The 19,601-nt window shown below is 38.8% G+C and overlaps 1 protein-coding gene and 1 long non-coding RNA gene across 4 annotated transcripts in view; both read left to right on the plus strand.

Annotated features, from left to right (window-relative positions):
* The first annotated feature begins 295 nt into the window (after positions 1–295).
* Positions 296–19,601, plus strand: part of Nos (Nitric oxide synthase) — a 77,071-nt gene continuing 57,765 nt past the window's right edge. For 2 of the 3 annotated variants that reach the window (XM_065478201.1, XM_065478202.1), the window contains exon 1: positions 296–508. In XM_065478201.1, coding sequence (XP_065334273.1) covers positions 356–508 — 153 coding nt within the window. In that variant the 5' untranslated portion in view covers positions 296–355. Of the gene's footprint in view, positions 509–12,661; positions 12,820–19,601 lie in introns of those variants that run through there. The other variant, XM_065478203.1, reaches the window with a different exon arrangement.
* Positions 7,664–8,537, plus strand: LOC135936688 (uncharacterized). The gene is made up of 2 exons (XR_010574357.1): positions 7,664–7,928; positions 8,363–8,537. It is a non-coding gene; the product is annotated as an uncharacterized LOC135936688 (long non-coding RNA).

Raw genomic sequence — 19,601 nt, forward strand, 5'->3', positions numbered from 1 at the left:
CAACCTTCCCTTGTCAAAAAAATTATAATAAACAAATCCCAAGATTTTGCTCAAAACTTTGTCCATTTGAGTGGAAAAAAAATTAAAAAATCGAATTTAAAAATAAAAAAACGCGCGGGCAAGAGCGGCGATGAGCAGCAAGAGAGGTGCCGTCGGCGCGGCGGCCGGCCGGGCGAGTGCGTGCGTGTGTGTGTGTGTGTGTGTGTGTGTGAGAGAAGACGCGCGTCGGCAGTTCATTCATGGCGGAGTGGAGTGGCGGCGGCTGGGGGGGCGACTGCATGCCGAGGCGGGTGCATGCGCGCAGCCAGGGCGGCGGGTTAGTTGGACGCGCGGAGGAAAGGCAGTCGTCGGTCTCATGAGGGACAAGGAGCACCTGCTGGCGCGGCCGTCGTCGCCGTCGCCGCCCTGCAACAACCACTCGTCGCCGTCGCACAAAAAGCCCATCCGCCTGCGCAACCTCCTCAACCAGACTGAGACCTTCGACCTTCTCAACCAGCAAGTCGTAGAGGTAGGACCCTTTTTTCTGACTGCTAATTTTTTAACAGAAAAAACATGCTGAATTTAAAATGACAGTTATTTTAGGTATTTAAAAAACTGCTAGAAATTGGGTTTTTACACATTTTCGCGACGGAGAAAAATTAAAATCACCAGAAATTCGCTGGAACTCATTTAAAAAATTTTTCTCGTCATTTTCCAGGAGATAAATTGAAACAAAAATCATTTATTTTCCCTTTTTACAGCGTCTTTTGAGCTCTGCTTTCCCCATAACAATTTTTATACAAACCGAAAGTCAATATCCTCATGAATTGCAAATCAAACGCGGCTCGATATTTCCAAGCTGACCACTGAAAACAATTTCCGTTTTCTTTACCTCAATCAATTATTAAATTAGTCATTTTTATAATTTTGGCCTCGTTTGCCTCAGCACATTTCAATTTAGGGAGCGTCGTTATCAACAAACTGATCTGAAATTCGGTGATAATGTCCATTTATGTCAAGCACGTCGGACTAATCATTCGAAAGACGCTTTGATACGGTAACCAGCACGAAAATCTCAGAAATTATCAACAGTCTTACTTTGCCGATCGAGTGTTGATTGACAAAAAAATTCCTTTTGGGTCCAGATTCAATTTTATTTAAGTGAAACGACACTAAAAGGGCTGAAAAAATTATTTTTAAGATAAAAAAATCCACCCCTACCCCCAAGTACAACCTTAAAAATTTAAAATTAATTATTTTCAAAAGGGTTTGCATGTAAAAACAGCCGGAAATTGATTTTTCCGAGTTTTTTTTCCAAATTTAACCTTGAAAAAGACACATTTAGAGCTAGAAAAGTCAGAAATTTTGAAAAATTATTAAAATTTTCTCTCTCTTAGTGTATTTAGGAGCATTTATAAAAATACTCTGTTTTTAAAAACCCGCATAAATAATTTTTTTGCAATTCAGGGGTTTCTTTCAGGCGATTTTTGACCCGTTTTTATTGAAATATGCACTGCAAATCAGGGGTGAGAAAATGTCACTACACTGCAGTGAGAAAATCTCAACCCGCCGCATGTCACTACTGCGCGGTGCGAAAAACTCACCTTTGACACCCCCAGGTATAGTGACATACGGCGGGGTGAGATTTTCTCACTGCAGCGCAGTGACATTTTCTCACCCCTGACTTGCAGTGTGGAAAAAATCCCCTTTAAGTGGATTGATATAGGGTGAAAATCGAAAATTATTTGAATTGTTCAAAGAAATAATTTTTTTTAAATAAATTTTTGCTTGAATAAAAAAGTTAAAATTCAAGTTTTTCAAATTTTCTCCAAAATTTCAAGCGCTTGATCACATTTTCTTGGCAAATTTCAATTCCTCTCGTCGAGATCTGTGTAACAACGTGTAAAACCTTTTAGGGAAACTCTTTGTTGGGGAAAAAAAATTATTTCAAGTAAGGAGACAGCGTAAACTTTGCATTGCAGGCACTTTAATAAAAAATTACACCGCTTCTTAGCTCAATTTTGGCTTGAAATGAATCCTAAGGGATCATTTCGTGCATTGACAACAAGAAATTTCCAGAACTTTGCTTGCTAAATTTAAAAAATGGCAAAAAAATATAAATTTTGACATAGGATATTTATGCGACTACGGTTTTTATTTAAAACCTAATTTGGAATTAATTTAGTTCAGCATTTTTAGAATTAAATGAAAAAAACTAATTCGGAATAATATTTTCCTTTCCGGCAAGGAAAGGAACTTTGACTTTGCGCGCAGGTTAAATATTTGCAGAAACGGCAACAAGGTGCGTTGCAAAAGCAGTGCAATGTAATTACGGAAGCTGATTAAGAGCTGAGCAAACTGTGCAGCCAGAAGTAAAGTTTATGTGCGCTTCTGCTGCGTACGTACGTTTCCAGCACTCTGGGTGTGTTTTCGGCGGAAAATGAGAGGCCGCGCGCAGAGATGAGATGGCCTAATCGAGCACGTGTGCAAAATAAAAAGGAGCCGGGGATTACTCTCTTCTCGCACCTTTTCTCGCCGCAATTATCGACTCTCTTCTCAGTCAGTCCGAGAGAGAGAGAGAGAAAAAAATAACCTGCTGGCTCGGCTTTGCGTTGCGTTGCGCCCGACCAAAATGCTGATAATAAAGCGGCCGCGCGAGAGCTAGACGCGCACACAATTAAAAGCAAGAACACTTTTCCATCCGGCGACAAGCCCCAAACTTTTCTCTCTTATGGACAAAGTTTATCTTTATAAATACAAAAAAAATGGATTGGTCCACTCTTAAAGAGGAGTTATTTTATTATAAAAAAATTATAAATTACAAGAAATTCAATTTTTTTCGAATTTAACTGGTTAGCAAAGGAAATAAATTGCTTTCGGGGGAGAAAAATTATGAACATTTAATTGGGAGAAGATAAAAAATAGTACTTTTGAGTCTTGAAAGCGATCGAATTTATTCTCGATAAATTCCATTTTTTAGCCACTTTAATGACACCTGGCGGGTTCTGTATTCGTTTCAATTGTATGATCAGCACACCGTTGGAACGGCCACGTTGAGAGCTTTCAGAATATGTGCAATTTGACCCTTTGGAAGACATCAGGGCGCTCAGGGAGTACCCTGAAATGCCTGAAAAAGTGATTTTGGTAAAAAATTTAAATTTTTTTCAGCAGGATAAAATTGACCCTGAATAATTTCAATACTTAAAAAAATTATTTTAAATTTTTCTAAATAGAACAAGCGCCATTTTTTACCTTTTTTTAAAAAAAATCGATTATTTATTTAATATTTGGTTCAATCATCAATATTTGCTCACCATTGGATCAGCCTAGTCGGGAGCTTTCAGAAAACGTGCAGGTTGCCCCTTTGGAAGCCATCAGGGTGCTCAGGGTGTATCCTGATGTGTTCCTGACGACCCTGGTACCTTTGAAAAGGTCAAATTGCACATATTCTGAAAGCGCTCGACTTGGCCGTTCCAAAGGTGTACAAATTCTATAGATCGAACTAACACAGTGCCCGTCAGGTTTCGTTAAAGTGGCCACAAATTTACGAAAATTTACTGTTTTCTCTCAAAATTCTTCTGAAAATTTCAAATTTTAGCGGGAAAAATTCAAATACCGAAAATTAAGTTAATTTATTGGAGAATAATCTCAGAAAAATTATCATTTTTCATTTTAATAATTTTTTCTTTTATTTGAGCTCCGAGCGTGTTAATTTTCTGTCTTTTGCGCATCGGGCGGCTTCTCAGCTGTCTTATTTTCGGAAGGGCGGCCAGTTGTCACGCACAGAACGGTCGCCCGCCTGAAAATTGCACATTTCGCACGGGCAGACACGTGCAAAAAAGTGGCAAAGATGCGCACGAACGGACACACACACGATTTCACGAGCGGATGCCCGAAATCGAGTTGCTAGCAACAGAAAATATGCAGGTCACCAGATATTTCCATTGTTTCAAACACATTCCTGCTGTTTTTTGAATTAAATCATACTGTTGGATAGTTTTGGAAAGAAATGCAGTTGATTAAACGAGACAGAAGAAAATGTAACTATTCCAGAAGCTCGTCTCTGCTTTTATTTACTCGGTTCCAGCACGAATATTTAGGATTCCGGGTAAATTAAATTGGCCGCGAGTCGAGAATCAACATTGCTCTCTTGCGTTTGTGTTGGAGGCAAAGGCTAGCAGCGAGCTCCTTCTCTTCTCTCTCGGGCCGGCGCGCAGTTAATCCGTCAGCGGCGAGCCGAGCGTGTTTTGCAAACGAATCCTCAACGACCCATGTGGCCAAACAATCCGATATCTCGAGACCAAAACAAATTCGGCCTCTATATACGCAGCTGATCAGGAGAAAGTGTGCACTTGCATGCAGTTAAAGCTTTAAAGGTGCACTCAAGTGAATTTAATTTAAATTTCCCGCCTTAAAAATGAGGAAAATATTTTTTTATAAGGTTATAGTCGGAAAACTTAATTATTGCAGAAGAATTTCCCTTCAAATCTTAATTTTCAGGGTCTTTAGCAAGCACAAACAATTCAAAATGGCGGACATTCAAAATAAATTGTTCCAAAAAACCGTCTTAATATTATAATTGCTTCCCAAACACAAAATAATTGGTTTAGGCGAAGTTAACTAATTTCCCATAATTTTAAATTTATTGCATAAAAATTGAAAATTTCCCATTGGCTGCCATTTTTATATTATTGAGAGGTAAAAAACATCTAAAATTGCATGCATGACTTGAACACAAAACCTTCTTCTGGGTTTCAAGGTGCTTAAGTTATTTTTTTTAATTGTTTGAATATTCCCGCATTTTGAAGCTGCGCAGTAAAATTGTGCGCATCTGAAGCATGCGCAGTAAGTTTAAATCGCTTCCACATCACACTGAGAGGCCAAAACACATCTCTGCGCATGCGTGACCCAAATAAAAGCCTTCTGCGCAGTCATAATTCCCACCGGGGTCCGGATTGCGATCTGTGTTGGCCAGAAGTCAATATGGCGTCGAAATAATGGAGGCAAATCAGGATATATAACTTATTATTTTTAGTTTATTCAGTCAGCTTCAAAAATTCACCCGTTTTGACGCTGCGCAGTAAACTTGTGCGCATCTTAAGCATGCGCAGTATGTTCAGATCGGTTCTTCATCTCACTGAGAGGCCATAACGCATCACTGCGCATGCGTGACCCAATTTAAAACCTTCTGCGCAGTCATAATTCCCACCGGGGTCCAGATTGCGATCTGTGTTCGGGTTCCCGCTGGTCAGAAGTCAATATGGCGTCGAAATAATGGCGGCCAATCAGGAGACAATCCAGCGGCCAATCAGAAGCGTCGAAAAAGAGGCGTGCCGACCTAGTAATTTCATTCCCGCAAATTTTGTTACATTTCCATTAGCCTGATGTGCCATCTAACGGTCAATTCACCAATTACCGGGCTGATCAGCTGTTGGTAAAGAAATAACAACAAAAATATTCATTTTTCTGAAGCTATTTTCACTCTACCAGACGCGGTTCTTTCGTAAAACATGGATTCCCAAACATCTAACGCTTAAAAGAGACGCCATTTTGTATTTGCCATAGTTATGAAAGACAGAATTTCCCAACTGACGATTAAACATGGCAGACAATACAAAATAGGATCATTTCCGGACTCTCCCAAAGTGCACAGCATAAAATTCTTCGTCTGAAAAGAACTTTTGCGATGCACAGACGCCTGTAAAATATTTATATCTGCTGTTGCACCATCTGGTGGCGGCCGGGAGCACTAAAAAGTCGCGTATAAATAAAAAGCAAATAGGGGCAGTAATTTTTTATCCATCGCTGTTGCGTCAAGAAAGAATGCGGCGGCATTATATTTCGAAAACAATTACAAAAGAGCGCTTTTTCATGTCTCGCGGATTCGCTGTTTACGGAATTTCGGTCCCGGCGGGCAGACGCGAGAGCGAGCGCTCGATCAGTGTCCGCGCGCGCGTTTTTGCCGCAAATGGCTCTCTTTGGCTCGGTAAAATGCTCCATTTGTGCGGCACCTTTCAAACTGAAACGACGCATCTTTGTCAACGACACGCACTCTGCGCCGCAAATCGCCTTTTCCTTTCTGCTCCTCGGATCTCCGCACCACCCCAGAGAGTTTGAGTTTTTCTCCCGTCCGAGCCGAGGATGCACCGCATTCTTTTACAGAAATTCTTATTTGTTTCACAGCTCATTTCACTGACAATAAAAATGACTTTTCTTCAGTTTCAACGCGGTCTCCGATTTTATTCTTTTCTGCGCATTAATAATGGCGTCCGGGTAATTTTTTAACTGTGTCAGATTGTGATTGGAATGATTGTCATGTACAGTTAAAAAAATTAATAGGTAGTGGTGAAAATTTTGGAGAAAATCGGCCTTAAATTTAGCATTTATTTAAATGGAGAATTCTCGAAGGAATTTTTGCAATTGCGATTTTCACTAAATTTCCGCATTTCCCCGAAAAACTACACACACTGTCAGATAGATCTCAACGAGAGCATTCCAAATCATGTGAGAAAACACGGTCGAGCGCTGTAAATTTCGGAGAAAACTGGGAAAAACAGCTGATTGACCAACAGAGGGGGGCGTGGCACGAATTTTCCCGCTCTTGCTTCTCGCTTTGTAAATAGACAAGGTTGCCTAATTGCACTGAATTTTCATTTTAATTGCGTTTTCATTATTAGAAAATTTATTTCTCGAATTTAAAAAAAAATAGAGGTTGTCTAACGGCCAGTTGAAATTTTCAAACGAATTTTGCGCGAAAATGGTAAATCTGAGAAAAATTTGCTCAATAGGAAAACACTGGAAATTTAATCAGCTTTCTGAATTTAGTCAGTTCTTGGTGCTACCCGCATAAAAAAATATAACCCAGGAATATCCGGAATAATCCTAGATTAATCAAAATTTACCCGAAAAAATTAATCTAAAAAAATGATCCAGGATTAATCCTGTATTAATCAAGATTAATCTATGAATGTTTAAGATCAATCTAGAGATTAATCTAAAAAAATATACTCAGATTATTCTTTGGATCATTCTGAGATTAATCTAAAAACATAATTTTTGGAATTTTCTTAGAATGAATCTAGATTAACCTTAAAATGTTTTAAAGTCAATCTAGAGATTAATCTACAAGAATATCCCTAGAATAATCCCAAAGGGAAAATTTGAATATAAGTTAATAGATTATCCCCAGATTATTCTATGGATCATTCTGAGATTAATTCAAAATATTTTTTAAATATCCCTAGAATATTCTTTAAAAAACCCTAAAAAAGAAGAACTTAGGTATTTTTCTTACAAATAAAAACACAAAATTAAATATGAAACATAATTTAATCAAGAAAATTAACTGCCATATTGTTAAATATTTTGAAATCGTTATCACAAAAAATATTTTTTTGGGAAATATTTTTTAATTAAGTCGATGGATTAAATTTTAATATTAAAACCTAAACCTTTATCATTATCTAATACAAAATTATGATGCCTTTTCTCAAAGAAGCTGCCCAGATTAAAAAAGGCAAAAAAAAAATCATAAATTCGATTTAATAAATTAATTTTTTAACACAAATAGTCTTAATTAATGCTACCGACAAACGAGCATATTGAAAATAAAGGTCAGAAGGACAAAAAAGGGTTAAAAGGGCGATTTTAGTGTGCGCGTGGTAGCGGCGGCTGCACATGCATGCACGCACTTGCATGGAATGCCTGCTGCCTGCCTCTGTTGTGGAGCGGGGGAGGGGCGACGGGCGCTGGCAGCAGGACTGGCGAGCAGCAGCAGCAGCAAGAGACTTACAAAATCCTGCCTCGCTCTCTTTGTCTAACGCGTCAACGGTCAACCGCCGTTCAAATCAAAGAACAAAGTTATTAACGGACGCAGGACGCCGCCAGTATGGGACAACACGGACGTCCCGCGGACTCGGACGGATGGCCTGGATCTGGCGGTTAACAGGGTAAGTCCCATTTTATAGATTAGCGTCCAAAGAAATTAGAACAGATCGCGCAACTTTGAAATCCAACGGTTGTATGGTAAAATTCGTAAAATTACACTTTTCGCCGCTACTTATACAGTTTTCGCCACCAATATTTTCATATGGGATTCTCGCCAGTCCTTAAAATCATAATTAGAACCCAATAAATAAGTTTGGGTGGCGGAAACTGTAAGTCAGTGATGAAAAATGTAATTTTTCCATGTAAATCGCGGTGGCATTTTTTGTACGCTTACGAGAATTTTTATTACACATTCTGATCCAATTGACTTTGCATGGAAAATGGAAAAGCATTATGCATGATTTTTACATACTTGAACAACCTTCCATTTTCCAAGCAAAGCTAATTGAAATAAGCTTTTATTTATTTTTTTCTTAGAGTCTCTCCCTTTTTTTAGCTTCAAGCCGTCCCCGGTGACATTTTGCACGACGAAAAAAGATGCAATCGTTAAAGTTCTGCAGTTTGGGCTTCAAGATAGGCGGTGCTGGCATCGTATGATAGAAAATTTTGTAGCTATAATATATGTGATGTGATTGATAACTAATAAATTATGCATATTTTTAAAATTTAAATTAAGTTTGTAGTTATTTAAATAATTCCCGATTATATCGCAATAATAAAGTATTATGTAATATTCTAGGAACACTCTGAAGGTAATTTTAAGAATTATTTAGGGATAATTTTTGTCACACTTTATGTTAACCTTAAAATGACATTAGAATAACTTGAGAACATTTTAAGATTTTCCTCAAAGAATAATACAAAGTTAAGATTTGATACGCTAAATATTAATCCTAGATCAATCCAAAGATTAATCCATAAGTATATTCTGAGAATGTTCTAAGATTATTCTTTAAAGCTTTTTGAAACAAAGCCCGGCAGAATAATCCTGGAACATTCTAAGGTTATTCTCTTAAATTAATCTACAGATTAATCCAGTATCACGAAAAACCGTATCATAAGTTCATATATAATTAATTTTTTAGATTAATCCTGGGCGAAGTCGGTTTATCCTTAGAACATTCTCAGGCGATATTTTTTTATGCGGGTACTATCAACTGCTGAATTTTAATCAGGCCAAACACACACCCCTTTCGAAATTCTGCAATTTTTAAAAAAATAGCTTTCAAGACTCAAAAGTACTATTTTTTATCTTCTCACTAATAAATTTTCATATCTTATGTCGCCCCTGAAGCAATTCATTAATTTCGCATGTTCAAAAAAGGGGGCGTAACCGGTAGAATTCGAAAATTTGCAATTTTTTTCAATTCTTGATGGATTACCGTTTTTTTATTTAAAAGAGTGCTAATTTTGGCTTTACAAATTAATTAGATTTACTGGGAAATTACAAACTTGATTTTACCTGAACCCTCAGGGCCGCCATATTTGCGCAGATCAGCTTTTTTACATTTTAAACCGAAATAAATTATTTTTAAATTTTAATACAGTCAAAAACAAAATTCTTATTTAAAGGGACAGTTAATTTGGTCTCTAAAATCGTTAAAAAGTGCGCATAGACACCTAAAATGGCGTCCAGTAGAGTCTAATTAAATAAAAAATGCCATTTTCCCCGCAAATTCAACCTAACAAAAGCCATTTCCAGCCATTTATTGGTATCTTTAATACTATAAAGCATATTTCCTGCTGCGTATATTAGTAATTAATTTGCGTGATTTTCATTTCCAATTTTTTTACGAGCGGTTGCTAATTGGACGTCGCCGTCGCCGTCGTCGTCGTCGTCGGTGCATAATCCGGTCTCGCGGGTGCAGCCGCAGAATCTAATGAGCCTCTCTGCTGTCTGCTGCGTGCGTCGTAAAAATGCGAAAATCGCGCTGCGGCCTCGGGGCCACTTGTTTTGCGCGCAGATTGCAAAAAGGCGCACGCATTTTCTCATGCAAATCGAGAGCATGAAAAAATAGTGCGCGTTCAAGGAGATTTCGGACAGCGCGTACAGCAAATCTTCTCACAAAGACGGCGGCGTGAGAATCCCGCCAGCAGCACATGTCGAACGTTTATTTTGCCGCCGCCGCGTCAACTGAGAAAACAAAATTATTTATAAATTAAATTCTGTCAACAATATGAAAAAAACCTCCACGCCGTTTATTGAATGTATTCACAAATAAATAAATATGCTGATTAAATCTTTGATTGACGGGCCACTTAATCCTTTTGATTATTTATTTTGAATTTAAAAAGAAATAGCCGTCTCCGCGGCAGTAATTATTATAAATCTCCGGAGAGAAAACCGGTCTGGCTGCTGCGTCGATATCTCGCTGCGTCTCGTCTTTCGGCAGAAATTATTATTAACTGCAATTAGAGAAGCAATGCCGCCCCCACACACGCCAATGCGTTGGAATTTTACGCAAAGGAATTTGATCTTTCCTTATCCTCCATGATTATAGAAACTTCCACCGTCAAATTTAATAATTTCTCATTATTTATTAAAATAAATTTATTATTAATCGATCGCGTGTGTGATTACTAATGCGAGCAGATATTTTCGAGTGTGTGCATAGTGATGTCACATTTTTATTTCGGTTGCAGTGCATTTTTTTTGGTTATCTCTCTGCACTCTGCAGCGTAGTTTTGGGCGAAAAGTGTTTTGTTTGCGTTCGACGATAAGCAAGGTGCGGCCACAGAAGCCGCCCTTGATTTGGCCAATTGATTGATTGCTCGGTCACACACACACACACACACTCACACATCGTATGTCGATAAAGGCGGCGAGCGTCCCGAGAGCTTATCCACGCCCGGCGACACTCGCACACGCGATAAACGACACTCTGATTACATCAACTTCCCTTTCCTTCTATGTTTATTTTTATTCCGGTACCATCACTCGTCAGTACGTGCAATAAATATATTTATATATGAATTGTTTTAAATCATTTGTGGTCTTTAATCATTTATTTTTTAATTGTTTTTCTTTGAAATCGTTTATTTTCTATTTAAAAATAAATAATTAAGCCCATATAACCGTATTTGTCAATATCTATATGCTATTTCAATTTTTAAATTTAGTACGAGTGACATTTTTTGCAATATTGTCAGCACCAAATCTCTGATTCTAATCGCCAGAATTGCCAAAGCTGCACACTGTTCGGCTTGTCTCAACTTTTGCAAGAGATCCAAATAGTTTTTGCGGTCATTTACCCTCATCCCCCTTCCACCCAGTGCATTAAAGTGACGATAAAAATCGTTTTCAGCAAATTTTTCACTGCGATCTCAACCATCTAAAATTATGAAAATCTACCCTTAAACCCATCGGCTGTCTAGGGGAGGTTGAGACGAGTTGAACGGTGTGCTTTTTTAGCATTTCTAAGGTTTAAAACCCAAGATTAGGCGATTACATTTTTGGCAAAAAAAAATTGAAAATTTAATTTTTTGGCAATATTGCCAAAGCAAAATCTGGGGTTCTAATTGTCAGAATTGCAAAAACTACCCATCGTTCGACTCGTATTAACGTCCCCTAAATAACCAAGTAGTTTTCAGGGTGATCAACCCTCATCCCCTTCCACCCCGTGCGTTGAAGTAACGACAAAAATCGCTTTCAGCAAAAATTTAAAACCCTCAAAAATTATATAAATCTACCCTTAAACCCATCAGCTATCTAGGGGAGGTTGTGACGAGTGTAATTTAGTGCTTTTTTGCAATTCTGATGTTTGAAACCTGAGATTTGGTGATTTTAATGTTGAAAATTTTCATTATTTGGCGATATTGCCAAAGCCAAATCTACGGTTCTAACAGTCAGAATTGTAAAAACTACCCACCATTTGACTCGTCTTAACCTCCCCTATAAATTCATAGGATTTTGAGGGTGATCTACCCTCATCCCCCTTCCACCCCGTGCATTGAAATGACGAAAAAATCGTTTTCAGCAAATTTATTATTTTGGGCAAAACTCTCTTAAAAATATAAAAACCTACCCCAAACTACCCCAATTCACCCCTTAAAGTGATTTAAAAATTTTAAATAGCAAAACTAGAAACTTTATTTTTTTTTAAATTTCTCTATAAACAGAGCTAGAAAAAACTCAAAATGGGGTTGGAGGGGTAGGTAGTCACCCCCAAAACACATTGGCTCTCTAGGGGAGGTCGAGACGAGTCGATTGGTGTGAAATTTTTGCAATTCTGATGGCTCAAACCCGAGATTTAGCGAATACAAGATTGACGAAAAATTCAAATTTCGTTTGATTTTTTCTTCTCACTAATAAAAATAAATTAATCCTTGATATAAATCTGTAAACGCTTTGACGAATAAAAAAAATCCATCAAAAGCAAATCAAGCTGCGCTTTTACTAATCGATTAGACAGTCTCCCGAGAAAAAACAAGCTGCTGATTTTTGCCGGTCGACCTCCCCACGTGCGCGGCTGCTCCTCTCTCTTTCTCTTTCTCTCTCTCTCTTTCCGTGTTTTCTGCGAGAGACGAGGCACGCTTCCTTGCGTGCGATAACCTTAGCGAACCTTCAACTTGACGACAGCCACAACACACACACACACACTCGGGAAAATAAAACACAAAAATTCCGCCACGGCTTACGTCAGTTTTTTCTCTCATTTCTTTGAATTCCACCGCAGAATTTGTGCAAAGGTCAAGATTAATTTTGCCCCTCTTCTATATAATTAATAATGACTTCTCGGGGGTGTGGTGGGGCAGCGGCTGCTTTGTCTGCGGAGATAGAGTCGCGATTAGTCGGTGGACGCGCGTCTGACGGACAGCATGTCGACGCCCAACGGCTCCGTGGCGCCGATCACCAACGGCAACGCCGCTGTCCCCAAGCCTTTCCTCCGCCTCAGAAACCTGCAGTCCAAGGACCTCGCCGTCGACAGACTGCACAACGAGGCCAACCCCAGGGTGAGTCCCCTGAGACGATTTCTACTTTACCCTGAAAATGGGAAAATTTAAAAAACTCGAATTTTAAGCAAAAAATAATTTTTTTCATATTTTTTGAGGTTTTAAACACTTTAAAAATACACAAAATTAATAAGAATTATTAAAAATGGGGGAAAATATCAAAATAGAGTCGTGGGAAATTAATTGGAATTTTTTAGGGCAATTTTTCCAAGCGGGAGATTAGAATTTTGGATATTTTTCGAATAATATTTATTCCAGCTAACGGATTGTTATCAAAAAATTGTTTAAAATAATTTGCAAACCTTCAAATACCTTCAAACAAATATTAAGAATTTATTTCTTTATTTTGTTTTTCGAAAAATGGGCATTCAGCAGTTTTTTCCGTTTGCCGCGGGCAATTAAATCTTTATTTAACTGCAACCGTCTTTGTTTTTCTTTATTGCGATGACCTAGTGTCGCGCTGTTACATTGTTGTCCGGCAAAACGACACGCTCGCCCACGGCCTTGTCGCTTTTAATTAACTCTCTCGTCAATTTCTGCTCCAACCGAGATTGGAAAATTATTTTTTAAAGCCTCAAGATAAAAAAAATGCTGGCCAAGAATTAAATCCAATAATTATTTCCTCAATTAGTTCACGTCAATAAACGAATTAAATTTTCCTAGGAACTCCATCAAACATTAATTTGTTAATTGATAAATACAATTATTTTTCGTCTCGTCTGCAGTCTTTTTGCATCCGCGCGCTCAGATTTTACGGCCGCATAGTTTCTTTATGGCGGGCGCGCGAGATTGGATTTCCATGGGCAAACAGAAACACATGCACACACGAGCGAACGAACGAACGAACGAACGCTGCCTAATTGATGGCGCAAATAGCCGGCGGCGCCGAGACACCAAAGCGAGCGAGTCGAGCGCCTATTCACATGCGCCTGGCAATGCACCGCCTCGAAACGAGCGGCGAACCTGCTGCAAAACTGCACTGAATAGGCGCAAAATGTGTGACTAAACGCTTTGCAAACACGGGGCAGTGATAAATAGTTATATGGTTTTATTTTAAAAAACTAAAAAATTATTATTTTTGGTATATAATAAAATTTATGTCGGCTCTTTATGCTAAAATAGTTATAAATCATTTATTTGTTTGAGTAAAAAATAATTTTGTGTGAGAAAAATGATGAAATATAGTTAAAATTCATTCTAATCTTCAGAATTACAAAACAACTACCCTCTGTAAACACCCCTAAACCTTTCAGCTGGTCAGGGAAGGTTAAAACGAGTCTAACGGTGCTTAGTTTTTGCATTTCTGATAATTAGAACCAGAGATTTGGACTTTCGAAAATGACGAAATGTAAAAAATTCGCAATTTTTCGAGTTTTTCGTGATCTTTGCACCTCCAATCCTCGGCTTCTAATCGTCAGAATTCCAAAAACTACCAACCGTTAGACTTATTTTAATCCCTTCTAAGTAGCTGAAGGGTTTAGGGGTGTTTCATCCCCACCCCTAGGCTGCCATAAGCAGCTAAAATAATGAAAAAGTGAGCGGCGACGGGAACTTGTACGCTTTTTATCAAAATTGTATCAATGGGGATGAAAGGGGAAGGGTTTATGCACCCTCTAAACCCTTTAGCTGCTTAGAAAAAATAAAGACGAGTTCAATGGTGGGTAGTTTTTGCAATTCTAATGGATACAACCTGAGATTTGGAGGTGCAAAATTAAAAAAAAACGCTAAAAAATTCAAATTTCTCACTTTTTGCTACTTTTTGCGACTCCAAATCTTGGGTTGTAACCATTATAGTTACAAAAATTACCCACCGTTGGACTCATCTCAACCCCCTTTAAGTAGCTGAATGGCTCAGGGGTGGTTTTTTTCCACCCCTAGGCAGTCGTACGCAGCTTAAACAATGAAAAAGTGAGCGGTGCCGAGAACATTGTCGCTTATCATCAAAATTGTAGCAATGGGGATGAAAGGAGATGGGTGTAAACACCCTTTAAACCCTTCAGTTGCTTAGGAGAGGTTAAGATGACTCCAAAGGTGGGTAGTTTATGCAATTCTGACGGTTAGAACCTGAGATTTTGAGGTGCAAAGTTTCGAAAAACGCGAAAATTTATCACTTTTTGTTATGTACTTTTGCAACTCAAACATATTTTTATGAATTAAAATAAATTATTAGCTGTACGTTTTGTTATATCAAACGTTTGTTTTCTTAACAAAAGAAATTTTTAAAAAAATCCGTTTTTCACTGCCCCAGCCGCGGCCGTATTAGGGCCATGAGTAGCAGAGAGGCGGCGTGTGTATATATTTGGCCGGCGCAATAACAAAGCGCCTGTTGCTGCAGCGGTGGCGGCGCTGGATGAAAAAAAAATCGCAAATAAATTGATTAATGCGCGCGCGGCAAATGAGTCGCGTGGGCGGGCGGGCGGCAGCGGGAGTTTGCGGGCGGAAGTGCATCTAATCAGCTGATTTATCGCGCCGCACTGATTTTTTTTATCCTCTCTTCAAACAGATTAAAACGCTTTGCGTGTCAGTGCGCGCGGCAAATTAATATCGATTCGTCTTGTTGAGCAGATAAAGCAAAAGAGCGTCTCGATTGCTAATCGACTTTACTTGGAGTGTGTGCGGGTGTCGCGCCATCTTGATGCACTTCATCTCAACTTTCAAACTCGTCGATTCGCTCGCGCAGAAAATGAGATTACACTCGCATTAGAGCAATGAATGAGCCGCTAATGTGGATTAAAAGTTGGTAAACGACGTAATTTTCAAATAACACTCCAGCAGCGATTTGTTTTTTCTTCGTGCAAATGAGAATCCAAGATGGCGGACTTGTTTGTTTTGATTTTAGCTTAATTAATGGCTCTAAAAAAACAAATTAAAAGCTAGTGAGGTGGCATCTCCCACTAGTAATAGCAATAGATTATTATTACTATGAGAAAGAGACGTGAATCCTGTTGAAATATTGCAAATGGCCGCCTTGACCGCCATTTTGAATATTCATATGTTGTTGTTTAATAGCATGGATAGCAAAAATCTCTAAATTCTTCATCTAAATAACATTTGAAAACGTTGAACTGGTTTGTGAGTCCAAGATGGTGGAGATTTTTGTTTTTTAACATAAAATCCAAGATGGCGGACACCTTAAGTGAAATATTATGTCTGTTTTGTTCTAAAGACCACCTTTGAGGAAGTTTCTGAGCACACGAATCGATTCCTGAGGGTCGAAATAGTTAAATTGGATTTTTTCGTCCAAACTTTTTTCCCGCCTAAACAATATGAACCTATTTTCGAGGACTGCGCATGCGTCAGAGCTGGTTTGAGCACTTGCAGGGACACCGCCTGTAGGAACGACTTCTTTTTCATATCCAGCCAGCTCTGACGCATGCGCAGTCTTCGAAAATAGGTTCATATTGTTTTGGCGGGAAAAAAGTTCGCACGTCGCGCTGCACTTTTTTAACGAAAAAAATATCAATTTAGCCTAATTCGACCCTCAGGAATCGATTGGTGGGGTCAGAAACTTCGTCAAAGATGATATTTAATGAGAACGGCTCTGATTTTATGCCATTTTTATTCAAGTTCAGTCTTCTGGGGGAAGACACAGCTTTTATTCACCCTAAATATGATGCAAAACAGGTGACGTGAAGTCTTATTTCAAGATGGACACCAGTTTTATCCTTGATAGTTTCAAATGAACATTAAACCAACTCATAAAACTAGTTCTATAAAGAATTCCGCCATTTTAAAATAGCTATTCAAGATGGCGGCCAATTTAAAGCAAGGAAAATTGAATAAATTCTGGTTTTGAGTGAAAACAAACTCAAGTATCATCTTTCCTCACGCCATCCCCCTTTAAAGTCGTTTTATTGTTTGGATATTGCCGCCTTTTCACGCTTGGAAACACGTTTGCGGGTGCAAATTGGTTATTTTGGTTTCGCTCTCGTGAAAACAATTGCCGCCAAGTGACTCTCAACGAGCCCTTTGACGTAAGCACGCTCGCCGCCGCGTCACCGCAGCATTTTAAACAATTCCCCCAAGGATAATCTGATATAGATTGGTACACACACGAGTTTTTTGAGCGGGAAACTTTAAAATAATGTAAATCAATACGAGAACTGGATTAGTTTTCAAAGAGAACTTATGCACTGCTTTCCCGTGAAAATTTAATCAAAAAAGCGGGTCTAAATTTAGCGTTTAATATCGTTGTGGACACAAAAGAGCAGCACACACGTTTCGGGGCAGTGAGAGGAGTAATAAATCGGCTCTCGAGCAGCCTTTGAAATCCTAAATGGACGCGAAAAGTGCACTTGCGGATGCAAATGCGGCCGGCCGGTCGGCCACGCTGCTATGCTTTTATTTGCGGAAAACGCGTGATTAAAACTCCCCCGCAGCGGTGCGAGTGCGAAAACACAATCTTGCCTCGCGTTAATTCGCCGCCGCGCCGAATGCTACCTGCAAATATTATTCCGCCGCTATATCAAATTTCTGCCGCCCGCTTGTTTTCTTTGCACACATCGCACGCCAAACCCGCATTTCAATTCGATTTTTGACGCCTTCCTTCGCTGGAAAATTTTATTTCAAATTCTTGGAATTTTATATCAAAATAAAACTGTCGGAAATGTTCGAAAATTCATTTTTTAATCCAATCTATGATGACAGTTATTTGTAACAAATTCAAATCCACATGTAAAATTGTAATTTCTGCATATAAGTAATGTTTAGCGAAGAACATGGCCATGAATAGTTATGAAAAGTTATTTTTCCGTCGAGCAAATCAGCATTTCTTTGCCTCAAATTTCAAGCTCAAATGGCAAACTTTCATGTGAGCTGAAAGTAAAGATTTGTAGAAATATTTCTTCTGGCAAAAATCACACTCAAAATGCCGATCGATCAAATTGTGCTTGCGCGCCAAATGGATTTTCAAATGTGAGAAAAAAGAGAAGCTCCTCGGACAGTGCGCACAATGCATCAAATGATTTATGCTATTGTGCTTGAATTTCGAGTGATTTCTCAAGGTGGTGGTGTTTTTGAAATATATCTTGCACGGCTGGCACTTCAATCCAAGGTTTTTGTATTGCAAACCACGCCACGAATTGTTTCTGTGAGACCTCCTGACGTGATATTTCAACAAATATGCTGCTTCAAAGGTTTTTGTACACTTTTCACATTTAAAACGAGTTTTTTTGCAAGTTACACGGTGTGTTTGAAATAATCCTAAACAGTCGAATTTGTTTTTGCACCGACGGCAGTTCTGCTTTTTCAGATGGAGACTCAATTTGCGTGATGTCACTTCTTTATCGCACATTGAGCACATTCTGAACGAATGCTCTCGTTGGCCATGAATCTTCAGCATTTTCATGGTAGAAAACAATTTGTCGCAATTTTCACACTCGATTGTCTTCGGCAAATGCATCGCAGCAATGTGTTTTTCCAAATTATCAATTATCTTCGCTCTATGCTCACAATACTTGCATTCATGGACTTTGGCCTCATCTTCATCCTTGTGAGTTGAATCAAAGTGAGTTTTCATTTCGGTTTCAGTTTTGAAGTAATGAATACAGCCATAGAAAGAGCATTTCACCGGATATTCAGCGTGAGTATGTCGAACATGCCCATGATAGCTAGTATTCGCCTGGAATTCCCTTTCACAAAAGCAGCACTCAAAAATTTTTCGTTCTTTCGGCATCTCGTGGAAATTCTTGACGTGCTCTTCTTTCTCCTCAATTGTGTGAAAGTAGGTGGCGCATTTATGTTTGTCACACCTGATGGCATTTTTGTGCGAGTACTTTACGTGGGTTGTCAAGTGGTTGTATGATTTCTCACAGTAGAGACATTTCCTCATTTTCTTCTCAGTATGGGATCTATGTTCAGTTTCTTTTCCTTCCTCCGAATCATCAATAACTTGTTCAAACTGAACCCAGCACTGCTCAATTTTTCCATCTACAAAAGTATCAAACACAATTTAAATTTTCTTGATAGAACGCCTCAAGAATGAATTTACCAAAATAACATTTCCGCAGCTCTTTTGCCGCGTCGTTCAAATAATCCAAATCCTGAGGCCACCAAGAATCAGCCCCGAAATTCAAGCCGTGTTTGGCCAAGAACCTAATATAAAAAATCGTGACGAAAATTAAGCAGGACAATTTAATATTAACTCACTCAGCGTGCCAAATGCAAAAGTAACAAATTAGGTCTTGATCCTGGATTTCCTCTGCAAATTCGAATCCGCAAATGTTCAGCAACCAAGTCTGCAGCTTTTCCTTGTCCACGTGGACAGATTGGATAAATCCGTCCGCCGTCGGACGCTCGCACAAAACGCAGAGTGGCTTCGCGAACGACATTTCAGATCGAGAATCTTCCAAGCAATGATGCACAAGCTGAAGGGTCAGTAAACTCGTAAATATGTTAGAAATGAGAGGAATTTGGGAAGATTTTCGTCAAGCATATATTCAGAATTCAGGTAGGTTGAGTTAAAATGAATAAATAAAGTGACGCGGATATTCAGTGGGCGGGGCTATAGTTCTACGCTGCTTCGTTCCCTAAATATCCTGGCCTAGGTAAAATATCCTCGCACGATCGGTTGATCGCTCCCCCAAGTGCTGTCGCTGGGCAAAAAAATTAAATATAAAATGTCCTCGATAGCATTGGAAAGCTGAAGAATTTAATTGTAACTAGAAACGAAAAATGAATAGATTTTGATATCAGCGTGTACAATTATTCATGATTTTTTTCCCAAAATCTATTAGTTTTTGGTTCTGACATTGAGGAGCGATCGCGCGAGGGCATTGCCTTTC

Source organism: Cloeon dipterum, chromosome 2 (assembly GCF_949628265.1).
Source record: "Cloeon dipterum chromosome 2, ieCloDipt1.1, whole genome shotgun sequence".
NCBI classification, from domain to species: domain Eukaryota; kingdom Metazoa; phylum Arthropoda; class Insecta; order Ephemeroptera; family Baetidae; genus Cloeon; species Cloeon dipterum.